Genomic DNA, 14,680 nt, shown 5'->3' with positions numbered 1-14,680 from the left:
ACAACTGCCGCTCCCATCTCATCGAGGATCATACGTGCGTGCCGTGGCGGCGGGATCATTGGAGAAAGCGAGCGGCCCCTTCATCTGTAAAAGGGTGTTGAGCGGCCAGAGTGTCGCGGCTGGCTCTGTGCCACTCGACGCCCTGTGGTTCTCCCGATCCCTAAATAGGCCCAAGTCGTCACTCTGTATTTCCTGTCTGGGCCTCCCCCCCTGGCTTGGTTTCGGTTCCACGATGCGGTGGATGCACCACGCGAGCTACTAGCACGTTGCGCCTTGCCTTATGTCGGACTCTCCTCAACATCGAGCGATGCACCATGCTGGGTCATACACGGCGGCCATCCACAGCGGTCACAACCATGGCTCGCATGCCGTCCAGGCACAACCCGCCTTGACAGGGCAATATGTCCCATGTCCGTGAGTCAGCGAGGCTGGGTTGCAGCGTCTTCAGTAATGTCAAGTGGCTGATCGATTTCTCCCAGATACGAAAACAAGGTCATTCGGGACGGTACCAGGGCGCGCATGGTCCTCTTGTTCATCCGCCAACTGCTCGAGGAGCTCCCCGTTGGTGAACAAGTCCAGCAGAGCTATGCTTGCCCTATGACGAAATGCCGTAACACCTTCACGGCGCCGGTGCACGTCATCCAGCATCTCTTGTCTTGTCCTGAGCTTGCTAGCGGCGAGTTCGATTGCGACAAGTGCAACACATGGCATAGCTTCCCGACGAACGAGAAAGACTGGACGCAGTGGATGGGTTGGAGGTCTCCGCAGTCTCTGAATGGAGGTCCTATCCAGCGGAAACAGAGCTTCGGTTCGAAGATGAAGGAGACGTTTGCTCTGAGGAAGAAAGACCCAGCTCGCAAACAGAACCCTGTAGCTGACCCGCACTTCAAAGGCACATACGCGACCGACGCGAGGCCTGGCACTGCTGCTTCTGGGACACCTAGCACCACTTTCACAAGCAGGGGCTTCGAACATCATGGCATCTTCCCCGGACCACCTGAGCAGGGGGGCGGTTTCATGGATCTTGGGAAGACCGCATTGCCGCACGGCCTCCCAGAGGTTAATAGCGGAATGTTTTGGCCCGGGTTCGATGCGAGTGACTTGCCCTCCACGGTCTCATCAGTGGCCATCTCGTCGACGGCGGACGAGAGCCCATCCGAGCAGCTTTCGCAGAATACTTCGCAGACAACCCTGTTCACCACGGGTTTAGCTTCGTACCAGCCTTCGGCGGCTTCAGTCCAAGCCACCAGGAAGACCCCGGAGACGGGGCAATTCCTATTTTCCACACAGGCGCCCTTCGGTCCAGGACTGACTTCTCTCCCCGGCCACGCGCCGTCAATCTCGGCCATGTCTCTAGACGAGCCGCTCCCCATGACTCAGACGCCCATATCATCGACGGAGCTAAGTCCCACGGCTGCAGACGGTAGTCAAGGGTGGTGGGGTCCGAAGGTAGAGGTTGGAACGCTTCAGGATGCTCCGCCATCATCTGGATCAGGTCCCTGCTTCCCTATCCAAACACCCATCGCGGATATCATGGGCGGGGGCATCGGCAGTGGAGTGTCTAGTCCGACATCTCCCTGCGGGGATGCATCCCCGTACTTCCAGACGCAAGCATCAGCAGCTCATTCCATGTCTCGAGCTCTAAGCCAGGAATCCATGCAGACCGGCGCCACAACGGTGTTCGGAACACCAACCCCAGAAAGAGGTGGAATTGCGACCTTATCTGCGCATGGGGGCCATGGCCAGCACTCGGTCCCAGTCCCAGGAACTGCCCCTCCCGAACCGTCGTTCGATGAAGAGCTTGTCTGCGACGAATGTCAGTGGAAGCCACGAGGCGTCCGGGAGAACCTAAAAGGCTACCTCCGCAAGCACAAGAACACGCACAGAGGCGTTCGGCTGGCTTGCGATGTGCCGGGATGTGTCAAAACCTTCAGCCGACTGGACAACCTGAAGAAACACAAGAAGGACAAGCACGGCATTGACGACACAAATAGCTCGGTGCCTGCAAAGCGGACGGCGTGCGACGCTGTTGCTACCCAGCACGCCGAGGAGGAGATGGAACCGAGACGCCCGAGTACGGTCGAATCCGAACTCAGGGGTCCAATGGAGGATTACTCGATGCTCTGGCCGGCGCTACACTTTTAGGCGCCTACGTACCGGTGGTTTATTGTGTTCGTCATCGTCATCATTGTGGTGTATGATGAAGACATCACGCGCTTCCCAGCGCTGCTTTCCTATCTCGAGTTGAGCATGTTCATTGATATAGTTACACAGCGTTCGGACTGACACATCGCATTGTCTTCTATCTATCGATATCCAGGATTCAAATCTCACATAAACCATCACAGGATAGCGTTGTGACCCTCTTGCGGGAGAGAGTTTAGCATTGATCTGGCATTTGATGAACTGATGCTCCATTGCTTTGTACTGCTGAAAAATTACAGGCTGATGCCGCTTTGGAATTAGCCGATTACTGGTAAGAAGACATCGGTAAGTAGAAGTATAGAAGTTCTTCGGTACTGGGACGGCTGTCCTTGAACATACTTCAACTTTAGCGTCTTAACGTATCCCGGCGGCCCAGCTGCTCGATGTTTGCAAGAAGGTCGGTGCTCGGTGTCATGGCCTACCTACCTGAGTCTGGATCCAACACAACCGAACGAGCTGGATGGACCCATCCTGGAGCCCTTCAAGTAACGCACTCGCTGAGAGACGTACGTTGCTCAAGCATATTAAGGGCAGAGGCGAGCTGTCTCTGTCTAAACCCTTTTCTTGGTGTCAATGTTAATCCTGCCTGTGTGTAGTAGAGTTGGAGAAGCGCCAATGGGAAGCCGCACTGGCAAGGCCATCGATGAAGATGTGGGCATGGGTCAGAGGTTCAGAAACTGAGAAGATCATCAACGGAACCTTAGAACTACAGGCCAAGAGGACGGACTCGGAATGGCAAGGTGGCCACGTCCCTCACGTTGCTCGAAACGAGAAGGGCCTTGATTTTGCCGCCGTTTACCATTAGTGTTGCTACTAGTAGTCACAAGAATCAACATCATTGGTGACCTGGACGCCCGAATACTGCGTACTTGTACCTGCCAGTGTCAAGTGATAGTCCCAGTAGGCCTATGAAGGCCCAGACTTCCATCATAATACACAGATTAGACAGAGCATGACTGTAATATCATGACGCTCTTTGTCTGCTGATGGTGCGGGGTTGACCAGGTTGGGTGATGTTGTGCACCTCACAGCGTTGGAAATCATGCCAGTGAACGTTCCAGCAGCATGTGCTTCTCCAACCCGACGATCAGAATGACGACACTGACGCAATGCATCAAAGGATCCCACCACTTGGTTCCGGATACAAAAGTAAGGAGTTCTGGATGGAATTGTTGCTGGATTTAATCGTTCTATGAATTCAGAAATCATTGAAACTTGAGACCAATACTAAAAGACACGTGCACCATATCTAAGCACCATGGAAGGACCGAATACTCAGAGAGGCCCCAAGAAGATGAGCCACCCGCACATGGCGGCCCCCAAGCACGAGTCGGGCTACACGGATGAGGTGGCCGAGGAGTGCCACGACCTGATCGACCATGCTGAAGAAGACGCACATGTACGTGTATTAATGTTCATTGAAAGGAATTCTTCCTGCGCATGGGTGTAATGTTGACAATCTGTTAGCTACACGAGCCCGGCTCGATGTACACAACCACGGACAAGCCCGAGCATGTGCACAGAATGAAGGCGGGCCTCGAGGGCAGCGGCACAAAAACCGGCAGCGGAGCCAGCGCAACGCAGAAAATGGAGGAGAAGGGTAAGGACATGAAGAGCACGATTGGAGAAAAAATGGAACAGATGAAGGACAAGATTCCCGGTATGCATAAGTAAACCGGGGACGGTGAACTGATCGAGTCTCAGTCAAAGGGGGGAGATACGAAAAGGAGAAGTCGGATGACGTTTCTACCTTTGTTGCGGTCACATCCGTATCATCAATTGATCTGTTCACAAACAAATGGTCCGCGCCATGTTTCAGGCATGATGCCTTCCGATTGTGTTAGCACTGTTAGGCCGAGATCGAGTTATGGAAACCCGGATGCTGAAACCAGTCCCTCCATGAGAACAATAAAGTACTAAAGCACATGTAATTATCCAGGCTATCACGTAGGTGTTCTTTCTGTGCTTTAAACAGAATTGCACCAAACATTATCCACGTTACTGAAGGTGGAAGGATGGTCTTTGAGTAAAATATGCAAAATTGCTCATATACCATCTAACAGAGATCATTCGTTCTGCGAAAGCTAAAAAAGCATAAACTACCAGGTAACGACGAACGCACCTTGGAGCTCCCAGCCTCCTAGTATCACATTACGAATTGTGCTTTCAAGTCTAGGTCAACCTCGTCGTTATCCCTTCTAAGCCAACAGAATTCGGCTGTGATTGCTGTCAAATATTGTGGTGGCTGAGCCAGCTTTGGGCGTTGCTCAGCCACTGTTAGCGCACATGACAAGGCTCACTACGAGACTACCCGGGTACCTTATTAGTGTGTATGACCACACCAAAGCAAGCAGTTGGTTTGTTCCTATAAGGCAAACTTTGGCTTGAAAGAGCTAGATCGAAAGCCCCCTTTTACCAGCCCGCTGGGTTGTTGGCGCCAAGGAAGCTTGTGACGTCTTGTTCACGCGCAGTGGAGAGAGATTGCAGTAGTGAGGAGGAACATGAATGTGTTCACCATAATCAAAGATGTGAGAGCTGCTTTCTGGTTAGTACTAGTGCCGTATTGAATAAATATCAAGTCGATCGCAAGTCCAAAATCAAATACGTACCAAACTCCCAACTTCCAAGACCAACCCCTAAAGTCAGATTTCAAGTCCCGACACACTATCGTATAGGTACTCTATCAATATTCCTTCCACAGAAAATGGAGGCAGCATCACAGTCGACAGCAACTTCTTATGAATCGGACGATTTCCCCATCGCCACGCTCGACAACACCCCCAACGAGTTAGGCGAGGAGCCTGTGCCAACCTACACCCGCACCGACACCACTCCTGTCACCACGCTCCTGGACACCCTCCCCTTGTCCATTTCCAGACACCTCCAACTGCCTTTGACAAGCTACCCAGCGCCTCCGCAGACATGGGATGCCACGGCCGCCGCAACCACCCACCCGCTCCCACGGGACCCGACCCTGACGTATTCCGAGAAAATCGCGGTCTACAAATCCCAGCAACAGATCATCGCCTCGTTCTTCAGCGCCATCTCCTCCCGCAACATCGAAGCCGTCACGCTCCTGGTGCAGCGCGGCCTCGTCTCGCCCGACGTGCCCGACTCCCTGACGCCCGGGCGCACGCCGCTGATTACGGCCGTCGAGGCGGGCGACGGCGCCATGGTGTGCACCCTCGTCGGGCTCGGGGCGCACGTGGACGGTTGGGGGTGGAGCAGCATGGCCACCACCACCTCTACCAGCACCACCACTACCAGGGGGGCCACAACTACAAGCATGGAGGGGGAGGAGGAAGAGGGAGAGAAAAAAAGGCAGCGGACGGCGCTGATGGTGGCAGCCGCGCGGGGCAACCTTGCCTTGGTGCGGCTGCTGCGCGAGGACTTTGGGGCCGACGACGCGGCGATTGCACCCGACGACGGGCAGCTGGCGCTGCGGCTGGCGGCCGAGGCCGGGCACCGCGACGTGGTCGAGTACCTGCCCGCGCGGCGCGGGGGTGCGTGGCGCAGGTGGGAATCTCATCACGCGGTGGCCATGGCGAGGGCGAGGAAGGCGGCGCGCGGCATCTACGTGTTCTTCAGGGCCCTACTGTACTACGTGCCGAGGTGCTTCCTGTGGGACGTGCCCAAGCATGCGGTAATGAAACCGTTGGGGAAGGCGGGCAAGTGGTGCTGGGTCAACAAGCACCGGTTCGGGCCATGGTGTAAGGAGCAGGCGAGGAAGTTTCCCGGGCGGGCGAAGCGGGCTGGGAAGGCGGTTTGGAGGGGGGCCAGAATGGTGCCCCGAGTTGTGTGGGGCGTGGCGAAGGGGATCCCGCGGGTAGTAGAAAGGCTGTTGAGGTGGTTGTGGACCGTCGTCATCACTCGCATCCCCGCGGCCATGAAGCAAGTCTGTGTGTGGATCTGGGAGAGTCTGAAGAGGGTTGGAAAGGCGGTCGGCCATGCGTTTCTACGCATTGTAGGCGCGCTGCACACGGCGATCGCGGCCGTGCTTGATTTCTTCAGGAATATCAGGGTCCGGGACGTCTGGAACGGGGTCTGCGACGTGTGCGAAGCCGTCTTCGTTGGGCTTCCGCGTGCCGTATGGAGAGGCATAGTGTCTGCGGGCGCCGTTGCGGCTGGCGTCGTCATCGGTCTGTTTGGCCTGACCGGGAAGCTCGTCGTGTTTCTCGTTAAGGTCCTGTGGTACGTGGCCAAATACGTGCCGCAGCAGCTGGTAGCAATCATCTCGGCAATCTGGACCTCGGTGGCGAAGGGATATCACGAGATCTTGGTGTGGATTAACCCCAAGCACTGAATCTCGTTCTTGAAGCGATTGGGGGTTTCGCCGAGATGCACACACATGTCCCATAGCCCTATACTGGGTCTAGCCGTCTAGGATAGTGCCAGGTATATAAAAGTTCTGCTGCTTGTAAAATAGCCCACTCATTTTCCGTCATTCTCACAACCTAAACAAGGATACCTTACATAAAGACCGTAGACATATCACCGCAAGCCAAGTGTTCTCTCATCCCTCCCGTGTCTCTCCAGCTTTGTTTTCCATGAAAGTTACAGGCCGACGCTATGTTCCCACCGTGAAATCAACAAGAGCAATGATGTCCCTCCCGCCGAACGATGCATGAAGCAGGCAAAGTCTACGCGACGTGTTTGCAAGTAGAATGCCAAGTAAGCGAAAAGAAAAAGAAAAAGAAAAACTCTCACTCATAAAGGTCGTCATCCTCCTCTTCTTCCCCATCACTATCGTAGTTGTCGGCATAATAGAACAAATCACTCAGAAACCACTCCTGCCCCTCGGGATCCGTCAACTTCAGCAGCGGTGGCGGGGCTCTCCCACCATCCTCCTCCGGCGGCTGAGGCTTATTAGCATTATTATTAGCCTGCTTCGGCTCCCGGCGGGTGTTCGTCTTGCTCTTGTGCCAGCGACAGGCCTGCAGCCCGTACACGGCTGGGCTGGCCGTGACCATATCCCGGCATTCTTGGTCCCCCAGTTCCTTTGCGATGCCCAGGTGGCCAGAGTCGTCGATGTAGAACGCCTCTCCCCAGCGGAAGTCGCGCTGCCGCTGCTCGGTGTGGGTGTAGTGGTGCTTTTGGGAGGCTGCGCGGGCCAGGCTCATTCTCTGCTTCCACGCGCGGAGCCTTTCTGCGGCTTCCAATCGTTTCTGCTGTCTGTCGCTCTCCTCGTCCCCGCGATTGGGGGTAGACGTTTGCCGGGATTGCGTTGCTGGCTGTACAGCAGCTTGGGTTAAGCCGCGCAGGGAGTGGGACGCCGGGATTGACTCGTAATCGGTCCAGGTGTCTTCCTCGTCATAGGGGAATTGGCCCTTCTGTTGTTGCTTCGACGTGTCAAACTGGGCTTCTGCGGACGATTGTTCGGTGCTTTCCGACCCGCAGGATACAGACGTCGACCGAGAGCGGATGTCGATGGCTGAATCGGTGTCTGTCCAGACAGTCCAGTCGCCGCTTTGCTCGCAGGACGGAATGCGGGCTCCCCCCTTCCCCGGAATATGAGAAGCAAGCTCGATTGTTGATTTCTGCATATTTGACGGCAGGCACAGGTGGAGGACGTGGTTACGATTTCGGTGAATATTGTGGCGCTTTGCGAACACTGGTGTTTGCGGAACGGCCGGAGACTTAATTGTTGGACGACGGAAAAATTGGAAGACGGAAAGCTCGAGGGAGGGTGCAGATTGAGGTGTGAAATAGCACTGCGCCGACTTCAACGTAAGTGTATGTTTGTTTGTTTACTTTGGGGTGTCTGCGATCACACCTCCTTCGCGTCATAGGCGGGAATCGCTAAAGGTCACGGGGACAAGATAGGCCAACAGCCAGTAGGTATCGAATATGCAATTGGGAGACAGTAACTACTATTAGTCTACTAGTATTACACTGTACCTCCCAGCTCGAGTATCAGGTGTGGCCAGGCTTAAAACAGCTGCTGTGTTCAGGTTTCACGGAATCAGTCTGTTCAATCTTTCGCTCAGATAGGGGCGCTGCTCGAGAAGCATGTCTGTCCGTTTGAATAAGCAATTTGCGAATACTAGTACCTGTTAGAAAGAAAACCATGATCCGCCACTGACCGCATAACGCAGCATGGACGTAATGTAGGCCCCCCAGTTACCATTATCCTACCTAATAAGGCAGCCATCAGGGGGGTGTAAGTCCGTGTGACCGACACTTTTTAGTTCAAGGTATTTCGGTTACATGTTAGGAACCGGCAACCATCCATAGCAACAACGCAAGGGGCAAGGGAGGGAGAAATAGATATCTCTCATCGTCATTCTGCACTCTAAAATGCCGACCTGGGCCTTCGCTCCACACTTTCCATCCTACCTCGAGGTTGAATCAAGCCCTCCCCACCACTCAGTCGGTTGCCATAATGTTTCTATTTGATTTTTTTTTTTTTTTTTTTTTTTTTTTTTTTTTTTTTTTTTTTTTTTTTTTTTTGAAAACCGCTACTTCTCTGGGTAACAATTGTCGGGGTAAAAAAAAAAAAAAAAATCAGCCGTTGCTCTATAAAGGTGCTGCCCAATGCTATTGGGGTACGGATCGTTCCTAAGCGGTTCCTACTAGTAGGTACTCGAGACCATGGCGATGGTCATTGACCCGATGTAAAACAATGTGATCCCAAATTGGCAATGGCGAGAAACGTACGGGCCGTCAGCGTCTCTCAACTAGTACGCCACAAACGCACAGCGAATCCACCAGGAGCAGCTTTTCTGGTATCACGCACGACTCTCCCGTTGAGTCACTGATTCCATGGGCCTTGCCATGGCCATTTCGTCACTCTTCTATTGTACCACAGCCTGCAGGGGTAAGGAGAACCGAGCAAGTCGTCGATCGCCTGGGGCTCAACCGCCATTCGTCACAAAGTCGTTCACGTCCAAGATGCCTCAGGGGACTGGAGAAGGCTTATCTAAGCCAAATCGTTTCTCGTACACTGGGCCGATATGCCCGTCAGCAGCGAGACAAGGGACACGGCTCAATATATCTCCACAGACCAGCTCAAAACCAAAAGTCAACGCGCCCGCCACACTCACAGCTTAAGTGGTACAATATGCCGAATCCACTCCCCTGGCCATCCCAATGTCCATACCGCACTCTCTTGCGCCTTTTTCTGGCCAACCTTTCTCATCGATGGTCTTGCCGTCACCATCCCGTAGTGGACAAAATGACCCTAGTGGACTCGATGGGTATAGTATATAAAGGGGAATATGTCGGTCGAGCCGATAAGCTATAATAAGAGAGCATATCGCGGCAAACCAGCCATCACAGATGCACAAATGCCCGCTTTTCCGGCTACCCAACTCCATGTGCTCCGCCTGGAAGACCCCAACCCGCCCATCAATGGCGCTTGCACTCCATGTTTATACCTAGGTAGGTACTAAGGTACCTTGCCTCCGACTTCCCATATCGCCAACCAAAAAGACCTCCGGCCCACGTCAACAACCAACCGCACCGCCAACAAGGTAAAAGGGGAGAGAATGCGATGACACAATGTCGACCACAGAAGAAGTCAAGTAGAGAAGAACTTTTGGTTCCCTGGTTTGAACCCACGCCCTCAGAATAGAATGATACCACACCAGTAGAAGGCACATAAATGGACAAAGGAGATGGTGGCCTGGGACACGTGAACGATTCAATAATAAGGGGTTCAACATTTGCCCTGGCTATGACTGGTCTTAGCCGATCAGATTTTGCGAATAAATCGCTGGCCCGGCACAAGTGTTGAATTGATGATGAGGCCGGTTTCGTGCCGATTCAGGGTTAGCGTTGGGAGTTGCAAAATAGCACCGCCCATATCGCCTCATCCGAACAATGTCCCAGTTGAGACGAAGGCTAATCGCCTAGTTCGGCGACGCAGCTGGCTGGATAAGAACTGGATCCACCAAGGTCTACGAGGACCGCGGCGGGAGCTGGAATCTTGCACTAGCAGAACTTCGTATCCCGCTGTCTTTAGCCAAGCCTGACTGCGTCCTCAACATCGCAGGGGCGGCAACGCTTTTCTGCAAGTCGCATCGGCTTTCGCCCAACATGAGCACTGCCAAGTAGAAGATACTGCCGTTGGCCCGTGCTCTTCCTTCGGCACCCGGAGGTCGTTCTAGAACCTCGCGGGCTCTCCGGGTCGGTAGCCGTTGACCCTAGGCGGCTCGTACTGCACGCCTGTCATGGAGTCGGGCCCCGTGGGCCCTGTAGCCGACTGCAACGACCGAAGAGGGGGCAGTTCAGGCGGCCGGGGCCTCGCATATTGATCAGGGCCGTACGGGTCCGCTGGCCGTGGCGTTGGGGCTCCGTGTATCCGTTCCTGGAGCTCTCGTCGCAGCATATCGATCTCGTTCTGCTGCTGTTGATTAAGGGCCTGGAGCTGCCTGATGAGATCGCTTTGCCGTTGGTGTTCCGAGATTGCTTTTAGAACGTCAGCATACCCGGTTCAGAAGCCTCAGGGGGGAGTGAGCTCCAACCTTTCGTCAGAATTTCCCATTTCGAAGCCTTGGAACCCCTCTCTTGCGGCATCAGATCCCTCAGCTGGTCAAACAACTCTTTCATTTCGGTGCGTCGTTTTCGTTCGGCCAGCTTGTGGCTAATACGGAGCTCGGGAGTTCGGCTGTAAGGCTGCGTGCCCGTCTGGGCACCAGCCTCTTCGTTTCGCAGCTCCCCGAGCTGTTTGTGCTGCAAGGTATGGTGGTGAACCGTCGAGTATTCACCGGATGCGTTAGACAACCTTTGGTAACCGCCTCCACCCATGTTCTCTTCCAGTCGTCGCTGCCCCGCTGGGAGCCTGGACTCAGTTGTGAACTGGCTGCTGGCAAACGATTCAGCAATGCTACTGCGTCTGGAGTCGATCAGCGACTGGGCCGTGGCAGACGGCAATCTCTGGATCTCTTCTTCCGGAAAGGCCCATGCCTGGCCCTTGGTCGGCTCTGCGGCCCGAGCGATTTGGCTAGTGGCCGGGCCAGTAATGGCCGGAGCAATCCTCATGGTTTTGCTGTGTCCCTCGGGGTTGCGCTCTGCGCTCGGCTGATATCCATTCGAAATTCGGTGAGGCGCGAGACTATCAAGGCCGGGGCGCGGGTTCCTTTGCTGCTGCAGTGTGGTGTGGATCGAGGTCGTCGACTGGTTATGGCTGGCGTAAGGTGAATTGCCCAATCTCATGTCGTGAAAGCCCTGGTTGATTCTGCTGTCCACGCTCTCTCTCCTTGACATCGCTTCGGCAATATCTCCATTTACAAACCCAGCGTTGTTTGGAGCCGAGTCCAACGACTGGGGGCGGTCAATGCGCCTCGGATCGGTAGTAGCGGGGGGTGTCGGCGAGACCATCGACGCCACGCTCATGTTACCACTATTCGTGGTGGTTGGGGATACGAGTGGGTGTGGGAGGAGGTGAGACGTCGTTGTCGGCGAGGGGGTCTTGTCGACAGGAGAAGGCTGGAAGCCGGAGTGCGGGGGGCTCAGCACGCCCATACCCGAAGCAGCAGAGGTGTCTGCCAGAACTCAGTAAGCCAATTGATACATGAGAAGCCAGTCAGGGGCACGGGGGGATCCGAACGTTTGCTTGATGCGTCTGTGCTCGAGTAATACGCCGAGTCCCGGTTGTCCTCCGGCGAGTTGAGGACTCCTGCCAATCCGGCTGGGAACTTCTGTGAGGTTGCCCGTTGCTGGTCCATCATTGCGGCGAGCGGGCCGGTACAGAGTGCAAACCCGCCCGACGAGGTCCTAGAGATTCGGTTTTGCCAGTTTTTGAAGCTTTCTCAGGTTCGGTCGAGCTAGCCTTTTTGGTTCGGGAGGAAGCAAGGGAGAACGATGGCAGCTCGGGTGACTCGAGGTCAGGTTCAGAACGGTAAGCTCCGCGGAAACAGCAATGGTGGTGGGAACGTAGGGGGGACGGTGGCCGAGCTAGGGGGTCGGCGCTAAAGGGGCACAAGGGGAGAGCGATGGTCAACGAGCGACTGGGCTGGCGACTGGGAAAATGTACAGCTGTCTAGGTGCGCATTGATGGGCTAATAAAGTAGCGTGCGACTGCGTGGTTGTGGGAGATCCAACAATAACCTCGACGGCGTGTGTGGGCCTGGGGGGGCGCACCGGCAGACCTCGAAAAGTGTCAAGGCGGGCCAGCACGTTTTTCTGAGCCAGCCAAGCATCTGGCCACGAGAGAACAGCTAGGGCGGGTGCGCAGGCCGGAGTGGGGTGCGACTCGTGCGTACCGCTCGGAATGGTCAGATGAAGCCGGGGTGGAATTGATGTGCCATGCGGGCATCCACCCATGGATGGACCCCGTTCTTTGCAGCCACATGGTATCTCCCGCTCCGCTCCCCATGATTCGTGATCACGGTACTAGTACGTACAATATAGGTATTGAATACACATTTCGACTAATGTTAACCAAATTGAGCAGCGGGACTTGTGCTCGCCTAAAGGGGTGCAACCAAGTCCACCGAGTGCCGACCCAAGTTCTGGGAGAGGTTCCGTACCACGGCCGCTTTGAAGCGTCGAAAACGGCAGGAGCTCAGTACACTAACAGAGCCAAGTGGAAAGTGCAACGAGGCATTACCGGGGTACTTGGTGTAGGGCGGCCACACAGTGGGCCTTCCCGTTGCACCCGTATGGAGTTCGGTCGGTGGGAAACTGGGGACCAACTTACTGCGTACCAAGATGCACTCATGCCCCCGAGATCCCCGGGCCCGACAGCCTGCGCTCACCCTCTGGTATGCAAGATAGCAACAATACCTAACAGCCTACCTTGCGGCCGCTGCAGGTTGGAATGATTTTATGTAGGTACAGTACTATTCCTTGGTTTGTCAAAATAGTCTACCATGTTGGCGGCGGCGCGTATCTTACCGTACATCACGACTTCGGGTAGGTAATGTACTGCTACAATACGTTACCGGTCTTGAGATCATCGACTGCGAGATACTTATACCTACGGTATGCACATACCTGGGCTTGCCTACACTATAACCAGGCTTGCTACCTTATAGTACTTGACTTTTGACGCAATCAGCCAGCTCAGCACTCCTGGACAGGGGAACGGCTAATGAATGAACTTGGTTCCCAGGTTCACATCGGACGCTTGCTGTGCTGTCACACCATTCAGCATCCCGAGATCGAGGTCATCGTGAACGCCAACGACTCTTTGTTCCCCGGTGCCATTGTTGGTAAGAGACGGTTGGGAATCCTCCCGACAAGCCTCCGGTGCAGTGCCCTGAACGATGTCGGTTTCCCGCCGTGCCGCAAAGCCAAGGGAAATGCCGTTCAGATATTGTCACCTCGGTCATCGCACATCAGGCAGGTGCAATTAGGCCCGGCTTGAACTGCAACTAACCAAAGAGACTGGGAGTCTGGGACCCATCCATCGACACCCCTTGAACGGGCCGAGGTTTTATCCAACCACCGTTACCGTACATACCGTAGTTACATAGCCCCGGAGGTTGCCCAGCCCTGAGCCAGCCTTGGGGTGCATCTTCGAACTATTGACTCAGGTGAGTGACGCAACTATAGCACATATAGTCCACACAAATCGTTCTCACGCCGCTCATTATGGTGCTGCTTGGGCGCCTGAGCCTCCGTCTATATAGGTATGTACATGTTTATACAAGTACATCCATGCACATATACGTACCTACACCTCACACAAGCGCGGACGCAGCGCCAGGGAGCGCCGGATCGCCGAAGCCCAACGAGCACACTCGGGTACCTATACATAGTGTACCCGTACCTACCAGGTAGTAATGTCCAGTTATCTAAAGCACTCTATCCGCCAAAGCTCGAGCCTGCCGGCAACAGGACGGGTCTCCATAGAAGGTCGATGTTTCGCGCAGAAAGGAGCCTCACCATGAGTTCCCCTTCAGGAACCCAACTGTAACTGTACTCCGGGGTACTGCTTCTAACAAGTACTTCCATTGCAGTATTACCGTATAAGTCTTCGCGGGGTTAAGGAGTTGTACAGTACCTAATAATCAGGGGACGCATTTTCTGCGACCAACGATTGGCGCTCGGCACGTGTTCTTGATTTGCCATGCCAGCGAATCTCGGCCAAATACGCATCCTGGTTCGGGCTGCAAGGGGGCACTGGGGCGTGGCAGATCGCTCCACTCTCCTAGATCACACATTTCTTTTCGTGATGGGTATGGATCAAACGAACCTTGGCCTGTACAGACAGAGATTCCTTCTAGGAGGCATCGATTCGATATCTGGAAGGCGAATCGATCGCAGCTACGGAGCACTATCACCGATCAAACTACGATGCTGAGGGACTGGCAAAGTTCTCCGTATAACGTTAACGTTACCGAGTCGCTATCGACGAGACGCGAGGCCGCGGTAGGACGGTCAGCCTCTGCAGTCGACTTACCCCACCTTGGACGCCAGGATGCAAATGATCAAAAAGATGTTTGTTCCAGGCGGCAAGGTGAGACATTTTTTTGCACTTCCTGGATTTGATCGCATTCTACCAGCCGAGAACAATCTGTCTCAGCGA

General features: G+C 54.6%; 5 protein-coding genes across 5 annotated transcripts; 3 read left to right on the top strand and 2 right to left on the bottom strand.

Moving 5' to 3' along the window:
• Positions 1 to 52: 52 nt before the first annotated feature.
• Positions 53 to 2,367, top strand: B0T15DRAFT_66441 (uncharacterized protein). The gene is made up of 2 exons (XM_062871173.1): positions 53 to 414; positions 480 to 2,367. Exons 1-2 carry the CDS (start codon positions 281 to 283, stop codon positions 2,143 to 2,145), a joined length of 1,800 nt encoding a protein of 599 aa, XP_062726987.1. The 5' UTR covers positions 53 to 280; the 3' UTR covers positions 2,146 to 2,367.
• Positions 2,368 to 3,294: 927 nt separating this feature from the next.
• Positions 3,295 to 4,029, top strand: B0T15DRAFT_66418 (uncharacterized protein). Its single transcript, XM_062871171.1, has 2 exons — positions 3,295 to 3,604; positions 3,673 to 4,029. The coding sequence occupies exons 1-2, from the start codon at positions 3,464 to 3,466 to the stop codon at positions 3,877 to 3,879; spliced, it is 348 nt and encodes a 115-aa protein (XP_062726986.1). The 5' UTR covers positions 3,295 to 3,463; the 3' UTR covers positions 3,880 to 4,029.
• Positions 4,030 to 4,863: 834 nt separating this feature from the next.
• On the top strand, positions 4,864 to 6,673 carry B0T15DRAFT_548513 (uncharacterized protein). Its single transcript, XM_062870198.1, has 2 exons — positions 4,864 to 5,424; positions 5,527 to 6,673. Exons 1-2 carry the CDS (start codon positions 4,910 to 4,912, stop codon positions 6,506 to 6,508), a joined length of 1,497 nt encoding a protein of 498 aa, XP_062726985.1. The 5' UTR covers positions 4,864 to 4,909; the 3' UTR covers positions 6,509 to 6,673.
• Positions 6,674 to 6,908: 235 nt separating this feature from the next.
• Positions 6,909 to 7,748, bottom strand: B0T15DRAFT_489827 (uncharacterized protein; the record flags this gene model as incomplete). Its single annotated transcript, XM_062866633.1, has 1 exon — positions 6,909 to 7,748. The coding sequence occupies one exon, from the start codon at positions 7,746 to 7,748 to the stop codon at positions 6,909 to 6,911; it is 840 nt and encodes a 279-aa protein (XP_062726984.1).
• Positions 7,749 to 10,243: 2,495 nt separating this feature from the next.
• On the bottom strand, positions 10,244 to 12,010 carry B0T15DRAFT_66398 (uncharacterized protein). Its single transcript, XM_062871170.1, has 3 exons — positions 11,756 to 12,010; positions 10,671 to 11,690; positions 10,244 to 10,614 (listed from the first exon to the last, which is right to left on the bottom strand). The coding sequence occupies exons 1-3, from the start codon at positions 11,874 to 11,876 to the stop codon at positions 10,310 to 10,312; spliced, it is 1,446 nt and encodes a 481-aa protein (XP_062726983.1). The 5' UTR covers positions 11,877 to 12,010; the 3' UTR covers positions 10,244 to 10,309.
• Positions 12,011 to 14,680: the final 2,670 nt, after the last annotated feature.

This window comes from Chaetomium strumarium (assembly GCF_033439665.1).
Source record: "Chaetomium strumarium strain CBS 333.67 chromosome Unknown B0T15scaffold_1, whole genome shotgun sequence".
Lineage (NCBI taxonomy): Eukaryota > Fungi > Ascomycota > Sordariomycetes > Sordariales > Chaetomiaceae > Chaetomium > Chaetomium strumarium.
Note: the sequence above shows the minus strand (reverse complement) of the source record. Positions and strands in the feature narration are given on the sequence as shown.